Source organism: Schistocerca cancellata, chromosome 11 (assembly GCF_023864275.1).
Source record: "Schistocerca cancellata isolate TAMUIC-IGC-003103 chromosome 11, iqSchCanc2.1, whole genome shotgun sequence".
In the NCBI taxonomy this organism is placed as follows: Eukaryota; Metazoa; Arthropoda; class Insecta; order Orthoptera; family Acrididae; genus Schistocerca; species Schistocerca cancellata.
The window spans coordinates 76,402,984-76,420,765 of NC_064636.1; the positions used below are offsets into that span (position 1 = coordinate 76,402,984).

Here is a 17,782-nt window from a genome sequence, read left to right on the forward strand (position 1 = left end):
CTTTTTACCTACTTGATCTTCTACTGCCTTCACTACTTCATCCCTCAGAGCTACCCATTCCTCTTCCACTGTATTTCTTTCCCCCATTCCTGTCAATTGTTCCCTTATGCTCTCCCTGAAAGTCTGTACAACCTCTAGTTCTTTCAGTTTATCCAGGTCCCACCTTGTTAAATTCCCACCTTTTCGCAGTTTCTTTAGTTTTAATCTACAGGTCAGAACCAATAGATTGTGGTCAGAGTCCACATCTGCCCCTGGAAATGCCTTACAATTTCAAACCTGGTTCCTAAATCTGTCTTACCATTATATAATCTATCTGATACCTTTTAGTATCTCCGGGATTCTTCCATGTACACAGCCTTCTTCTATGATTCTTGAACAAAGTGTTAGCTATGATTAAGTTGTGCTCTGTGCAAAATTCCAACAGATGGGTTCCGCTTTCATTTCTTATCCTCAATCCGTATTCACCTACTATGTTTCCTTCTCTCACTTTTCCTACACTCGAATTCCAGTCACCCATGACTATTAAATTTTCGTCTCCCTTCACTATCTGAATAATTTCTTTTCTCATCATACATTTCATCAATTTCTTAATTATCTGCAGAGCTAGTTGGCATATAAACTTGTACTACTGTAGTAGGCGTGGGCTTAGTGTCTATCTTGGCCACAATAATGTGTTCACTATGCCATTTGTAGTAGCTTACCCACACTCCTAATTTTTTTAAATTCTTTATTAAACCTACTCCTGCATTACTCCCTATTTGATTTCGTATTTATAACCCTGTATTCACCTGACCAAAAGTCTTGTTCCTCCTGCCACCGAACTTCACTAATTCCCACTATATCTTTGACCTATCCATTTCCCTTTTTAAATTTTCTAAACTATCTGCCCGATTAAGGGATCTGAAGTTCCACGCTCCGATCTGTAGAACGCCAGTTTTCTTTCTCCTGATAATGACGTCCTCTTGAGTAGTCCCCGCCCGGAGATCCGAATGGGAGACTATTGTACCTCAGGAATATTTTACCCAAGAGGACGCCATCATCATTTGACCATACAGTAAAGCTGCATGCCTTCGGGAGAAATTACGGCTGTAGTTTCCCCTTGGTTTCAGCCGTTCACAGTACCAGTGCAGTAAGGCCGTTTTTGTTAGTGTTACAAGGCCAGATCAGTCAATCATCCAGACTGTTGCCCCTGCAACTACTGAAAAGGCTGCTGCCCCCTCTTCAGGCACCAAACATTTGTCTGGCCTCTCAACAGATACCCCTCCATTGTGGTTTCACATACGGTACGGCTATCTGTATCGCTGAGGCATGCAAGCCTCCCCACCAGTGGCAAGGTCCAGGGGGGAAGGGGGGGGGGGAAGTGTTCTGCATAGCTTAATATCAGGTGGGGGGCCTACTTCATTGTGAATCTAGAAATATGAATGTGTCCTTTAAACTGACTTGTGCGTTTTAGTATAGTTTACAAAATGGAGTGTCCTCTGATGTAATTTTTCATGCCGTGAAAAAGATCACTTAATGCTAAATATGTATAAACATAGCAGTTTCTATGTCATCATAGCTGCCCACGTGCAGTAATGCCTGTTTACTGGCACGCTCTGGCAGCTGCTGAAAGAAAACCACGTCTAGGATGTCGTGGGAAAATATTGTGAATGGTTGTTTGTAAAATGTTATTTTCAAGGGAAATTTTCTTTTATGTGAGAAACTGTTGTGTGGGAATGTTTAATGAAAAAATGTGCAATGAATTTCTTAAATCGAAGCATTTAACTCTCGTTTAAAAGTTTTAACACTTTGAGGACCAGCCACTTAGAATAATTTAGAGCCCTGAAGACCAGACATTGTCATCGTTGAAAATTTAACTGGCAAGTCTGTGTGATGTATCTTAAAGTATAAAATGTGCTTTTAAAGACCAGTGTTACATGTGAAAGCTTAGCTTTTCTTGTAGCTACAATATGTACAGTAAATTAAACCATTAACTTTTCCTATTTGTGTGATCATGCCACTTAATTGTTGTTCCTATTGGCTGACTAAATAAAGTAACCTGTGCTCTGAATATCTGCTTTCATTGGCCACTGAGATCGCACAATATGAGCTATGATTGGCTTACAAAAGCACATTGTAATCTCTTATTTCAGTGCTTCAGAAACTAATGTACTGTATTTAATTGAATTTGAATTTATACTTTCATAATACGAAAATATGCAGTGTATTGTAATATGAAAATAAGTGTGTGTGTTCCTGCACATCAAAGGCATTTCCAAAACTTGTCCCCCCATCCCTCACTTTGCTGAGTTTTGTTTCCTGAAGTGCTGGGAAATTATTCAATGGTGTAGAAAATAAACATTCAAAGGATTGATTTCTTTATACCTCTGGGGGAAAGTACACTGTCACTTATCATAGAAAGTGTATTTTCACCTTGGAAGAAGTGTTTCATGTGGGGAAAGATAGTATGTCATTTGAGCTACATAAAATGTAGTCTAATATTGTCACTCAACCCAGTACTGAACAGTGAAACTACTTGTGTAAAGGACAGCCCATCTTCAAATATGGTTAGAATGCAGTATCGGCTATAAAGAAATAGCAGTGATATTTATTAATAGCCAAAGCAGAACTCGTAGCAAGAGATATTTACTAGCATTGCATGGGATTGGAAGGGATAGGAAAATTATAAAAAAATGAGTAAAGGAGACAACACACAAATAGACGTACTGAGTGGTAGACAAGCTCACCAAAAGCTTACATTATTTGGTAAGTTGTCTTCTTTACTTGTAAATTTGTGTCTTCTATTAACATAAAAGTACCAAAATATACTGAAATATCACATTTGCTTGAGAAAATTAGTGAAAGATCAGCAAATACAGTTAGAAGGCAGTAAATATTAGGATTTCCTTTATCCTGTATGCTCTTCCTTTCTCATTGGTTTGTGGCAAACAATTCTTCTCCCTTATCAAGATGGACTACTTTCGCTGATAAAAGCGATTTCCAGTTAAAAAAACTGTTGCAAAGAATCTGTTTTTATTTATGAGAATAATAGTGTTTCTCATAAAGTTCTTAAAAACCTTAAATAAATGCTATTTTTAGTAGGTGTTAGATGAGAGAAAGCAGGTTAGCTAACGTAACCTGTGATATCAAGGGACACGGAGAAAATTTGCAGAAAGATAAAAAAAAAACAAAAAACAGCTGGCAGTTAGAATTGACAACATAAAATCCATTACTGTCAACTTACCTCAGCACAGCCAAACTGATAATCTGGTCATAGTGCATGATCCCATTTGAAGGTTGCCTAATGACTTCCAGGAGTAACAAAAATTTTATGTCAACCTGTGTTAAATGTGTAATAAATTGAGACAAATATTTAATTTGAGATCTCTCCCAGAGAGAGAGAGTGAAGCTGTTTAATACAAGCTAATCAGATTCTGATGTTGAAAATGACCTCAGGTTGAAATTGCAGAAGTAAATAGTGCAGTTGGTGATTATGAAAAGAATTAAAAAGCTAAGAAATGATGATCCTACAAGAAATGAAATTGTATGCAATTACAATAATTAGTTTTGTCACTGCCTGGCCAAGCCACCTTAAGAACAGAAAAATGTGGTTAAAAAGAGCTGCTGTTCAAGGAAAATTGTCAATCCACATTTTATAAGTGTCCCAGATTCTCATTAGTCATAGACATTGTTAATCACAGGCATTATTCTCATCAAAATTTCACTCGGGCTTCATTGTGTTCTGCCCTTTCTGTTTCTCTGTTTGGAGGCTCCTGCTATTATTCACTAAGTCATTGCTGCCATTAAAATGAATACTAACATTGACAGGGTTCTGAGGATTCAAGGTGCCGGCCGTGCAGAAAACCCTATGCCTCGTAGTCCCAAGGGCCTGCCGCGCAGTACTGAGAACTTGGCGGATGTCGATGCAATTGAAGATTACGTGGAGGATGAAGAACCAGGCGATACGGATGCTCTGGACGAGGAAGAGGCACGGAGGATACAAGAAGAGAAAGATGCTGTAAGTTCTTTATTCTGCTCACTATTGTGATTTGTAGTAAAAGGCTGATTATCACATGCTCGGAGAATTTTGAGAAAGCAGTTTTGTCACACTGCAAGCTGCTGATAAAAGAACCCTTATTTGTTGTCACTTTGTTTCCGATCATCGAAAACGTACCTCGCCAGTGGCGGTCTCTGTAATGTGCAGAGTGGCTGTGCAGAGTGACCGTGTGGGAATCCCATGTGCGGGTGGCGGTGGACGGGTGCACTCTCGGTCACGCTTATTGAATGAATGTCGTGACTAGAGTGACACTCGTCAACCGACGCTTTGCTTTGCTGCAGATCGCAGGTAAGATTGGCCGTAATGAGCTAATGGTTGCAGTTTCTAATTTTGGCACGGTGGCATTGTAGGAGTTGGCGCGCATGCTGCAGGAGCGGGAAGCTGCAGAGGCGGACCCGAGGAGACACCTGTCGGATCTGGACCGCGATCGCTTGATGGCAATTGAAGCCCAGGATAGGGAGCTGGCACGCCTTTTGCAGGAGAGGGTGAGTGGCAACTGTCGGACATGTGTTTCTGGTACTTACTCCACACGGTCTCTTTAATCCGTTATGACCTGAAACTTTGTTCCTTGGCTATTCTGTTTCTTGAGTACTCTTAGGTTTGAAATTCTTGTACTAAAAAGAAAACTAGATAATACATTTCTGTGGACATTTCAGAAAAGTACTTGACAGTTCTGACAGATTATAATGGTATAGGCAGTGACAAAACATTATTTCATGAGACTTACTGATAAAAATATTCTCTCATTGATACACAAAAACACCTTACATTAGTAGTTGAAGTCCTTTTTTGTTCTGAAGAAAGTTTAAAAATGTGTTTTTGTTGTCTCTGCTGGTTTCAAATTGAATTTCTTCAGATGCTGCGAAGTAAATGGAAATAGTTTGTTGATTGATACACTGCATGATATCATTCATAGTTTAGTCAATCAATTCTAGACTTAATTCTTCAGGAATAAGTCTATTTCAGAATCTCAATTTTCATCGTCTAGTGTACCAATAATCGAGGGAAAATACTCTTGGAGTAACTTGGATAGCTCGTGATCTTGACACTTCCTTGCCAAGAACATGAACAAATTGTAATTGTGGGGCTTAAAAGTGCGAAACTTCTTAAGCTGTAGACTTTCTAAAATAAAGTACTTTGTCAAACTAAGTGACTTGGCCCCGGGAGTAGACAACATTCCATTAGAACTACTGATGGCGTTGGGAGAGCCAGTTCTGACAAAACTCTACCATCTGGTGAGCAAGATGTATGAGACAGGCGAAATACCATCAGACTTCAAGGAGAATATAATAATTCCAATCCCAAAGAAAGCAGGGTTTGACAGATGTAAAATATCCGAACTATCAGTGTAATAAGTCACAGCTACAAAATACTAACACAAATTCTTTACAGACGAATGGAAAAACTGGTAGAAGCCGGCATCGGGAAAGATCAGTTTGGATCAGTAGAAAAGTTGGAACACGTGAGTCAATACTGACGCTACGACTTATCTTTGAAGAAAGGTTAAGGAAAGGCAAACCTACATTTCTAGCATTTGTAGACTTGGAGAAAGCTTTTGACAATGTTGACTGGAATACTCTTTCAAATTCTAAAGGTGGCAGGGGTAAAATACAGGGAGCAAAAGGCTATTTACAATTTGTACAGAAACCAGTTGGCAGTTATAAGAGTCAAGGGACATGAAAGGGAAGCAGTGGTTGGGAAGGGAGTGAGACAGGGTTGTAGCCTCTCCCCTATGTTATTCAATCTGTATATTGAGCAAGCAGTAGGAAACAAAAGAAAAATTCGGAGTACGTATTAAAATCCAGGAGAAGAAATAAAAACTTTGAGGTTCGCTGATGACATTGTAATTGTCGGAGACAGCAAAGGACTTGGAAGAGCAGTTGAACGGAATGGATAGTGTCTTGAAAGGAGGATATAAGATGAACAACAACAAAAGCAAAACAAAGATAATGGAATGTAGTTGAATTAAATCGGGTGATGCTGTGGGAATTAGATCAGGAAATGACACTTAAAGTAGTAGATGAGTTTTGCTATTTTGGGAGCAAAATAACAGGTGATGGTCGAAGTAGAGAGAATATAAATTGTAGACTGGCAATGGCAAGGAAAGCGTTTCTGAAGAGAAATTTGTTAACATAGAGCATAGATTTGTCAGGAAGTCGTTTCTGAAAGTATTTGAATGGAGTGCAGCCATATATGGAGGTGAAACATGGACAATAAATAGTTTGGACAGGAAGAGAAGCTTTCGAAATGTGGTGCTACGGTAGAATGCTGAAGATTAGGTGGGTAGATCAGATAACTAATGAGGAGGTATTTAATATAATTCGGGAGAAGAGTAGTATATGGCACAACCTGACTAGAAAAAGGGATCGGTTGGTAGGACATGTTCTGAGGCATCAAGGAATCACAAATTTAGCATTGTAGGACAGTGTGGAGGGTGTAAATTGTAGAGGGAGACAGAAATGAATACACTAAGCAGATTCAGAAGGATGTAGGTTGCAGTAAGTACTGGGAGATGAGGAAGCTTGCACAGGATAGTGGCATGGAGAGCTGCATCAAACCAGTCTCAGGACTGAAGATGACAACAACAACAACAACAACAACAACAACAACAATGTGACAATGCTTTGCTGAGTGTGCTTGTTTTGACGATGCCATTACGGATTTATCACATTACAACATGGTGTAGCACAGGCACCTTTACCTTATTTTATCTGTACATTCCCAGTTTATCAGAGTATATTGTGGTAGGAAATACTTTATTGTTTTGAAAGATAGACTGCCCATTAGTTGTATTTTTTGTATTGTAGATCTGAAGATGTCATTACTGACTGAAACTGGTCATTGTCGGAGGATTTTATTGTGATCAAAGACTGGAATCAAAAACATAGGACAGTACCCGGATCACTGTTCGTATTCGCAACTGTCACAGCTTGTGAAGCCAATATTTCGTGTTTTGAAACAATTCTTAATACAAATATGTACCACTAAATGAAGGCAAAAATGATCAGATTATCACAGTGAACGCTCGGAACCAAATGCAAAATGACCCACTTCCAACTACATGCAGCCAGTAGCAGAATAAATTTTGGTGGGGCTGGCAGGTAATAGAGCTATGGAAGTCCTGTGATGTGTTAACAATGTCAAAGACTAGAGGATACTGCAGTCATGCTAAGCTTCAGACAAGATACTATTAAATGCTCTTTTTTTTTTATAGCATGTCTTGGAAGTATGAGGTAATCAGTGCTAGACTGAATTGGAAAGTGATATTTTGTGGTAAAACTTCCCTAAAAGAAGGGTTAAGTTGTGATCAGATAATTCCTCCGGGACTGATGACCATAGCAGTCTGGTCCCTTCAATCCCTCACACCAACCAACCATAATTCCTCAAAGACCGAGAGAAATAGTTAAAATGTAGGTATGAGAGTTCAGGGATGGGGTTAAAAACTGAGAGAGGCGAAAAATTGGTTATAGGTAACAGGTTCGAGTAGTTGTAATATCTATGTAGAGATGGAAACGTGACAGGCATAGGCTGGTGGGGAAAGTTGCATCCAGCTTCATCGAATGGAAGATCTTGCCAAATTGTTTGAACAGATTGAGGACTGAACCTTGGTACTTATTGTTTGTAGTCTGATTTTCTTACCACTGACTGTATTCATCAACTGAACGATGTTTTTCAAAATTACCATTCAGGAAATGTAAGATTGTTTTATATTTGCAAATTAAAATTTTGCTGCCGAAATCGGAGCAAGTTCCACAAATTGGCCAGGTTGGTCAGTACTTCAAAGAGAGAAACACTAAAGGCTTCCAAGTTCTGGGGCTGGAGATTTAGGAATTTTCCAAGTGCAACCATTGCAGAAATTCAAAGCTAGTACTGGCTGCTGCATTGAGGATGAGAAGGGTGGGGCTTGCACTAGAATGCAGATAAACACTAGGCTAGTGAGTTTCCATGGCATTTGACAAAACACATGTTCAGTTTCATTAATCAATCTAAGAAAACACTGCAAATATTTACTAGACCATATGTGCAATGCTAATTGAATGCCTGTTTACTCGGTGGTGGTGGTGGTGGTGGTGGTGGTGGTGGTGGTGGTGGTACCACAGAAGACTGCCTTAGCAAACACACAATACAAACCAGTGACCATTCTTAATGTAATTTATCCTTGCATTATTACAATGTAGATAAAAATAAATGGCTTATGTTTTTGCAATAGGACTGGGAAGTTTTTAGGCAAACACTTCATATCAATAAAACTATTTCTAACTTTGATTAGTCAGAATATGTTAAAAATAACTCTCTAAAAGGACTGTAAAAAAAATGCTGTCTTTCAGTCGAGTAAAACAATTAGCATATGGAAACCATAAAACATACAATTCAAAGATGCACCACAGAAGTCTGTGTTGAACTTACAGGTCTCCCCTGTAATTATTTACGTATACAACAAAATGGTCTCATGCCACGGACTTGGTTGCTTTCGGGAATTAATGGTCTATTAGACAAGCTGATGGCTGCTAGTGTTCTTCCTCACCTCAACATTTGTTTCTATAGTGTGTTCTGCCATTCTAAAAACAGGTTCATCTGTCAATTCATTTTTAACAATGAGTGCAATAACTTTTTCTTTCATTCACTTTAATTTGGAAATTATCTAAGAAACATTTTTAGAGTAGCAATTTCCAAATGCTTTTCTCAATATAAGTTTTCAGGATAAACACGATGTAAGGTGGAACCAAATACAAAGGATAATGTCTCCTTACTTGTGACGTGAATTCTGATCAGTTAGGATAAGTAAGAGAAGATGATCCATTGCTAAATTGAAATTTGTACAAAGTAGTTAAATTTTCCATAAAAACCATGCCATAAACGAATATGGAGTTGCACTTAACTTCTGTACCTGTGGTAAAATACTGTAGGATTCAGACTCTTATTCCTATTTTACAGGAGCGAGCGAAGGCCCGCCGCGCAAAAGAGCGGGCTCGGCAGCGTGCGGCCTTGAAGAGGCAACAGCAGCTGGCCGCAGAGGCGGATGCCATCCTGCCCGCCCCGCCGACCCCGCTTTCGCCTTCGCCGCCTCCGGTGCCTGCCGTCCGCCCTACGGACCTAGACGTGTCTCCAGTCTACAGGCACCCCGGGACACGCTCAGACTCGGGGTGAGCTGTCTTTCAGGTACTCAGATCTGTGCATGTTTCGGATGTCGGTTTCCAATAGTGTCCAGCCAGTTACTGGTCTCATACTTCTGGCAGTGTGTTGGATAACTGAAGAAATTACACAGTAGTATGTGAACAGTGTCCGAATTTGTAAACTTTGCACTTCTGCGATATTGTGCTAACCTGGGTATGCTCAGTTGGAGTCGGTCTCGTATAGACAGTTCCTGTACATACCAGTCCCAAAATAAAATGATCCCGGTATTGCACCCCTTTTGGTTAGGATGTAAGATTTAGTAATATATCTGATGGTTTACTGTAAAACATAACCATAAATGTACAAATTTGAGCAATTGGCAACAGTGTTGCCCAAGGTGTAGTGAAAAACCTTATAATGGCTTTCATGGTTCCTCAAAAACTCCCGTTCTCCAGTAAATAATCACTTTCTACAGTTTACATCGACCACTGGCCAGGTCTGTCTGCAACATAAGCATCGCTATAATCTTCTGACCCCCCCCCCCCCTCTCTCTCTCTCTCTCTCTCTCTCTCTCTCTCTCTCTCTCTCTCGTCAGATTTCTAAGACTGCATTGCTGCCAGTTGTCAGACTTTACTCGGCAGATTGCACTGACAATGAAAAGTCATATTTTAGGAGGAAAGTGTGTGTGCAAAATCTATCCTGAGCAAAAATTTGTTCCATAATTCTGACCGTACTGACTTAAGACCTTCTGAATATGCAGCTTTCTAATTCTATTGCACACCAGCTGTCACTCGTTCTGCCATGCTGCAGCTGCCTAATGCCAGAATATAAAGTATTGCACAGTGGAGTGACAATCAGAACATTTTCATTGGCCAGGATGTTGAAGATCAGAGAAGAGAAGGGGCAGCTATACACATCTGCCAAAGATGTGAAAATCCTGTTAAAGAACATGTTAATCTATGTGATAGATAAGTAATTTCGGTGTGGACCATAGCCAGCCTCGTGAACATACGCATTCAGTATTTAACCCTTAACTCTAGAGTTGTGGTCTCTTGGCTCACGTGAAAATTTTCCAACTTGTTGCGGTGGAATACTTGTATAACCCCCCCCCCCCCCCCGCCCCCCCTACCCTCCGTAAATTGCCAAGCCTACAAATGTTTCGTTGTCGGTTGCATTATCGCCTTCTGGGTTTGTTGTTGACACTTGATATCGATAGGTGTAAGTCACATAGACCAAGCCTCATGAACTACATATGTTTCCTTCAGTACGGTTCCAAATACGCCATGTGATCAAAAGTATCCAGATACTTGGCTGTAAATGTCTTAAGTTCGTGACACCCTCAATCGGTAATGCTGGAATTCAGTATGGTGTTGGCCCAGCCTTAACCTTGATGACAGCTCCCGGTCTCGCAGGCATACATTCAGTCAGGTGCTGGAAGGTTCCTAGGGGAATGGCAGCCCATTCTTCAGAGTGCTGCACTGAGGAGAGGTATTGATGTCTGTCGGTAACGTCTGACACAAAGTTGGCATTCCGAAACATCCTAAAGGCGTTCTGTTGGATTCAGGTCAGTACCCTGTGCAGGACAGTCCATTACAGGGATGTTATTGTTGTGTAACTACTCTGCCACTGGCCATGCATTATGAACAGGTGCTTGATTGTGTTGAAAGATGAAGTCGCCATTCCTGAATTGCTCTTAAACAGTGGAAAGCAAGAAGGTGCTTAAATCAATAATGTAGGCATGTGCTGTGATAGTGCCATGCAAAAAGAGAGGTGCAAGCCTCCTCCATGTAAACTTGGCCACACCGTAACACCCCAGCCTCCAAATTTTACTGTTGGCACTACACATGCTGGCAGATGGCATTCACTGGGCATTCGCCATACCCACACCCTGCCATTGAATTGCCATATTGTGTACCGTGATTAGTCATTCCACACAACATTTTCAACTATTGAGTTGTCCAATATTTATACTCCTTACACCAAGCGAAGCATTGTTTGGCATTTACTGATGGGATGTGTGGTGTCTCAGCTGCCACTCCACCATGGAATCAGTTTTATCACGTCCCACCTAACCGTCATAGTACTTACAGTGCATTGTGATGCAGTTTGGTATTCCTATGTGATGGTCTGGATAGATGTCTGCCTATTACAAATTACGACCCTCCTCAACTGTCGGCAGTCTCTCGTGAGTCAACAGATGATGTCGACCTGTTCCTTTTTGTGCTGTACGTGCCCCTTCAGATTTCTACTTTGCTATCACATCAGAAACAATGGACCTAGGGATGTTTAGAAATGTGGAAATCTAGCGTACAGACAAAAGATGCAAGTGAACCGAATCACCTGGCCCCCTTCTGCTCTCACGATGTCTAATGATTAGAGGTCTCTCATATGGAGTAACTGGCAATAGGTGGCAGCACAATGCACCTAATATGAAAAACATAAGTTTTTGGGATGTCTGGCTACTTTTGATCACATAGTATTGCTCAAAATTTGTTGGCGTGAATGTGTTACTTTTAACTTTCCCGAGTTTGATGAAATTGTTAGTCGGTCTATGAAGGAAGTGTCAGTGATATAGATCAAGAAATAAACAGACTATTTTACATTGACAAGTGATCACAGTACTGCTATCGATAAATAAAATGTGTTCTGAGTAGTGATAAGAAAAATGTAGTTCCCAGCAATGGATGTAAATTTGATGGACTTTCTTTTTGTTCCTATCAGATGGAATTTTATTGTGCAAATATAAATGTTGGAGTTTAGTTTTATTTTGAAATTTATTTGCTAAAGAGATTGTATAACTTTTCAGAATGTAAAATTCAGTACTCTGACGGTCTATTTATGTGTACCATTTAATAGAACCACACAAGATTATGTGCTTCTGTGTGATAAATAGTAAAATGCTGCAGGCTTTGTTTAGTGCAATAAAATAAACAAGAAGCTCCTAAACAGTACATAACTAAGTGTAAAAATAAATGATATATAGCATAAACTAAAAATTTCAAATTATTTTTGCCTTAAATCTGTTTATAAACGTAAGGGTCCCCCACCTTGTATGTTACAGAAGTCACCTCGCAAGTTACAGGTTAACAATACCCTAAGGTGACAAGTCGTGGGGTAGCAGCACGCACATACACAGATGGTGGTAGTACCGTGTAAACCAGGTTTGAAAGAGCAGTACTTTCGTAGAGTTGTCATTTGTACTTTGGTGATTAATGTGGAAAGTTTTCCAACAAGATTGACCGCATGATGTAGACTTCAAATGCGGAAAGGTATGGGGTGTTAAGTGTCTCTCCGCAGTGCCGTATGATTTAGCCGCACATGCCGTACGCTGCAGTGAGTATACGGAAATGAAGTTATTGGTGTATTGAATATTCATTCTTTCTTACAAATTTTTCGCGTTGCGTTAAATGTTGAGTGCCCCCCCTTCCTGTTGTTGAATACACAATTCAGTTTGTCTAATCATGTTTCCAATCACAAGCTGTAACAGAAGCAGTGGAAGTGGATATTGCAGTTTTCAATTCAATGGATTTTGGACGGTTTTTATACTCTTTCTTTTGCTGCACCCCAGAAGAGTCGGGTGGTGTTAGGTCAGGCGATCGTGGATGCCAAAGTCCCTGTGAAATCGTGCGATAACCAAAAACATCAGCAAGCAGTGACTAAATACGAGCTGTATGCTCAGATGCACCATCTTGTTGAAAATAAGTTCCGCATTTAACTTACCACAAGTTCTCTGAATGGGTACAGAATATCACTGCAGTGTCATTGTGTGTTTTTGTTGAAAAATATGGGACCCACAATCAGACATCTAGAAATTGCAATCCAAATTCCTCTTCACAGAATGAAGTGGTTCCTCACGAATACACACTGGATGTGCAGTACTCCACAGAGGAGAATTTTGAGAGTTCGTGTACCTGGATAAACAAAACCATGCCTCATCAGTAAAAAATGTTTCATTAAGAATATCCCTTCCATTTTGTTGAAAGTAAGAATACAATAATGCAGTCTCTTGCCATGATCAGTATTTTTCAGCTCTTGCAGGACTGTCCCATTGTATGGGAAAAGTTCTATTTCTATTTCCTTACAGCTGGGTGGGTATTATTGACTTGCTCAGACTCGAGGACATTTTATCGGAAATATATAGTAGTTCATCCTCAGACAAAACACTAGTTACCCCCCCCCCCCAGAAAGTGTCATTTCTGGGATTTGGGTAAATACAGTACACATGTCAAGAGCAAAATGAGTAGACATAAGCAACTGAACTATGAAATGAAATAATATTAGACTGGAAAATTCTTTGTGCCATTCACGTTGATGGGTAGTGCATGTTCTCCACATCTAGACCACTTCACACTGTCATCGGCTTTAAAATGTAAAGGAAAGTAAACTGGCAAGTCATAATGTGAAACAGTGCACTGCTGCTTCTTTAATGACACTGATTCATTTGATTTATTTACACTCCATTACTAATCACAGTGTAAGTCTTCAAAGCAGAGAGGTCGGTGACACCTGGTACAGGTTACATACTGTGAACAAATCCTGTTACCAGCGTCACAGCAGCATTTCACTAACCACCTCACTCCACCCTACAGTACTTAGCATTGGGATATGAAATGTGCGGAATTTAAAAGCTTTGTATTCAGAACGACTGCATACTATCAAAATTGAGGCCCAGATTTTTGTGCAGGATCAATTGTTGGGGTTAATATCTCCTGGTGTACTTTCTGCCTTAAAATAAAAAGTTGAGTTTGTGAGAGATACAGTGTGTCTGAAGAGTCAAAGCAACTTAACAGCCACTGTAAAAAGAGCTGTGTACCTCAAAAAGAATTAAACATGACGATACAGGTTAACACTAATAGTTTTCTTCTTACTGACCATTCTGTATTTCACCAAGACTATTTTCCAGGCTAAATTTATAATTTACAAATTCTGCCAGTGTCCTGAAACAGACGGACAACTCTGTTTCATAAACAGCTCACAACATGGTCCAGAGCATTTTTTTATATATTACATAACATGGATTCCATTGATAACGGCCACTGGAAAAGTGTTTGATTTTCAGATTTTTGGTTTGCTCAGTTTCTGCTTACAGTACTTCATTGTTGAATATTGCGTGTGTTCTGTATCACCATTGTGTTGAAATAACAAAATTTTTATTCAGTTCAGTTAGATGTCACTTGACCTAGGCAATTTTGTTGACAGTATGCTATTGATTGTTGGTATAGATTAACAGAAGTATGCCTTTGGTGATGAGCCTACTTGTGTACTGAAAACGTATGAAAATAAAATGTATGTGTTTAATTTTCAGTTCTGTGTTTTCTGAAAAGAAACGCGTACTTGTCAGGTTGTGCCAAAAGAAAATTTTTTTCTCTAGGTTGCAAGCTGGCTACCAGTATCCAGCTGAGGAGGAAGAAGAGCCACATGGTTACAGAGGCTCTCCGAATAATTCTATGTCGCCTACAAACATAGCAGCAGCCATTGATCCGACCTACAGAAGAGGGTCTGCACACTCACCGTCCCTTATAGGTGATTCCAGAACAAGAAATTAGTTGTTTAAATTTGCAATAATACATTTCAGTATCTAAGATACCTTTGTGGCAGATTAAAATTTGTGACACGTCTTCATACAATGAAATTGGTTTATTAGAAATGTCTTAAATTAAAATTCCTGGCAGGTTAGAACTGGGAATATTACATGAATAGCGGCACAGGGTACAAGATTGATGCTGAGTGTGGTGGTTTTTATGTTTTTTTTAACCTATTCAGAATTTGAAAATCTGCATTACTTTAAGATTTGACAAAATTTGGAAAATCTATTTTAAAAAGATGCTTTATTCTGGCTTTTAAGGGAGATAACCTCCTGGAGGAGGTCAGGATTGTGTGTTAATGGCGTGATTTGGAAAACCTTAGGGTTGTATGTTATCAGGTACACTTTTGTGGAATCGAAACAAAGGCCCAATCATCCCAATGGAAACTAAATGAAGGGCAAAGACCGACAAAAGTTTGACACCTTCAAACGCATATGAAGGGTCTTCTCATTGTTCTTAGATTACAATAGGATAGTGCATAGAGTTCCTGCCATGCAGTCATATGGTCGATAATGAATACTTTAGTCTGATCACAAACAATGGTGATTATTCGTGCAGCTCAAGACGTGGATGGGGACCTCATTATTGCCAGTTCCAAACACAGTTACAGTAAGTGCACGCGCTTGAAGAAAGCATGTATTCTGCAGTTTCTCTCAATTGCTTGTGCAGAATTTGTCCATTACCACCAGTCAGCCTTCAAAACTTGCACAAATTGAATAAAAATTTGCGAAATAACTCGATAAGATTGCATTTAATGAGCAAACTGCCTATGAAATCCACAGCAGAGTGCAGAGAACAAAGGTGAACACTCGTTGACTGTCTCAGAATGCGTGACGCTGATGCGCAGAATGAGGCTAAACTCAACTGCCATCGTACGTGACTCCAGCTATGGCTGTTAATTTTATGCTATCTGTGTGAAGCAATCCACAGAAAACAACCAGAATTGTGCACAACTATTTGGGGGAAACTGCACCGCAATAATGTTATCAGTAAAGTCTTGATGCTTGCTTAAGTGGCGAAAAAGTCATGTTGCCTTGGCCACCATATTTGCCAGACATGGCATCCTGTGACTTCTTTGTAATCCTGAAGCTGAAGGGAAGTGTGAGAAAACATTGCTGTGCCGCGATGATGATGATGATGATGATGATGATGATGATGATGATATCAAAACAAAATAGCTGAGCGAGCTGAACACTGTAATGAAAAGTGAGTTCTGGAAGTGCTTCAGAGCTGGCACGAGTGTGTGGCACTTGATTATTTTGAAGGAGACAGTTGATGTTGATAAATAGATTCTTTAAGGAAAATAAGAATTATCATTAATTACTGATCACACCTTGTGTAGAGTGTGTGTGTGTGTGTGTGTGTGTGTGTGTGTGTGTGTGTGTGTGTGTGTGTGTGTGTGTGTGTGTGTCTGTTTTGACACTGTAAATGATACTCTTGGTTGTCGTACAGAGTGCGTAGACCTGGAATCGCCGCCCAGTCCTGCCCTGCCATACATGCCGATCCAGGGACAGCGCCGTTGCCCTCCCCAGCCGGACAAACGAGCCAGCCGCAAGGAACAGCAAGCTGGGAAGCGAGATGCCTGCCGACAGCAGTAACTGGAGAACATATTGTACGATCCAAAATTTCCCTGTGCAAATTAATAATCTGAAAGCTTCTTCTGATGTGCGCACAGTTTCCTAAGTGCAAAAAAGGAGCCTTCAGAATGTGACAATTAGTGCAACATTCCTAGTGTTTCTTTGTTGTCACGTTGTGCACTGGAAAAGCATTCCTCTTTCTCTCCACAGAGTTAACTTAGACTAAATAAAGCAGCTATTTATTTTATTGTGGCGGTATAAAACATGATTTCATAGTGTAGTGTTTCCCCATAAAAAAATCTGAGGAACCTAAAGTATTGGTTTACCTTTGTTTTAATAAAACTAAAGGATTCAGGATCGGAACATTAATTTCAGGGTGGGTTGACAATTGGTACATATTTGCTTTAGAAGAATGTTTCAAATACAGGTTACATGGTATTAATAAATAGCTATAATTGGGATAACACTGAACTTGACTCTTGCTCTTATAAAAGTTACTTGTTCTCACTGGGTGAGATTAGTTACATGCTAGCTGTTCCAGCCATATATTCAGTTTCAGAATTTTGTATCTTATAATCACTCTACATTGTTTAATTTTTAGTAAATGTACTTACTGTGTGTGTGTGTGTCTGTCACGTGTGGATATTTATTGTAATGTAGCTTTCACTCAAACTGGCTTAATTTTGTGTAAAGATAATATTACTCAATGAAGCTTTTAATCAGTAAGTGTTCATGTTGCTTGTTGTCACATTTGTAGCCAGTGACTGGTGTCAATTTCATGTAGTGTATCAGTCCTCAGGAATTTTGAAAATGAAAAGTAAATAGTTTAAAAAATTATTCGTAAGTATTTTTGTAATTCTAGAGTTTGTGCTCCACACAGAAATGTGAATTGTTACTGTAGATATTTATGTATGTAAATTGGAAATGTTTATTTTATTTATCCTGACTTTTTTACAAACTATAAAGGATGAAAATTGTCTGTGAAATGTTAGTTAATTTAACTCTGCCCTTAAATTTCATCTCCACTCACTTCTTTCCTGCTTATGACACCTTGAGGGTTTTAATTTGTTGCACTTGCATAATCACTAACAGAACATTTTAAAAGGATATCACAAACAGAACCTAAAATAGTAGCAAGATTAAGTTACTAGTGTTGTGATGTACAGCTGCCCTGACAAAATGCATTGGTAGATTATTTCAGTTGCTAAATAGTGCAAGCTGGTATGCCTTTGGCACTGTAATTGGAAAATAACTTTTCTTCACCTGAGCTTGTGACAGACAGCTGTAAGACAGGTCCGTGTGTTCTTGTAACCCACTCTGCAAGGTAGTACTTAGTGGTGCCGGATGATGATACTGTGAATTTTATTCCTAGCTTCTGGTTGTTGTCATTGTTTACAGTTGGGTGACTCCATTACAGATCCCATCCCAGTCTTAACCAGGATGATAATGAGAATTCAAGCTGCCAAAAT

At 39.6% G+C, this 17,782-nt stretch overlaps 1 protein-coding gene across 4 annotated transcripts in view; it reads left to right on the forward strand.

Moving 5' to 3' along the window:
• Window positions 1-17,296, forward strand: part of LOC126108780 (coiled-coil domain-containing protein 50) — a 145,568-nt gene extending 128,272 nt beyond the window's left edge. For 3 of the 4 annotated variants that reach the window (XM_049914131.1, XM_049914130.1, XM_049914128.1), the window contains 5 exons: window positions 3,808-3,997; window positions 4,387-4,521; window positions 8,972-9,180; window positions 14,523-14,674; window positions 16,189-17,296. In XM_049914131.1, the coding sequence (XP_049770088.1) occupies window positions 3,808-3,997; window positions 4,387-4,521; window positions 8,972-9,180; window positions 14,523-14,674; window positions 16,189-16,334 (832 nt within the window). In that variant the 3' untranslated portion in view covers window positions 16,335-17,296. Of the gene's footprint in view, window positions 1-3,807; window positions 3,998-4,386; window positions 4,522-8,971; window positions 9,197-14,522; window positions 14,675-16,188 lie in introns of those variants that run through there. The other variant, XM_049914129.1, reaches the window with a different exon arrangement.
• Window positions 17,297-17,782: the final 486 nt, after the last annotated feature.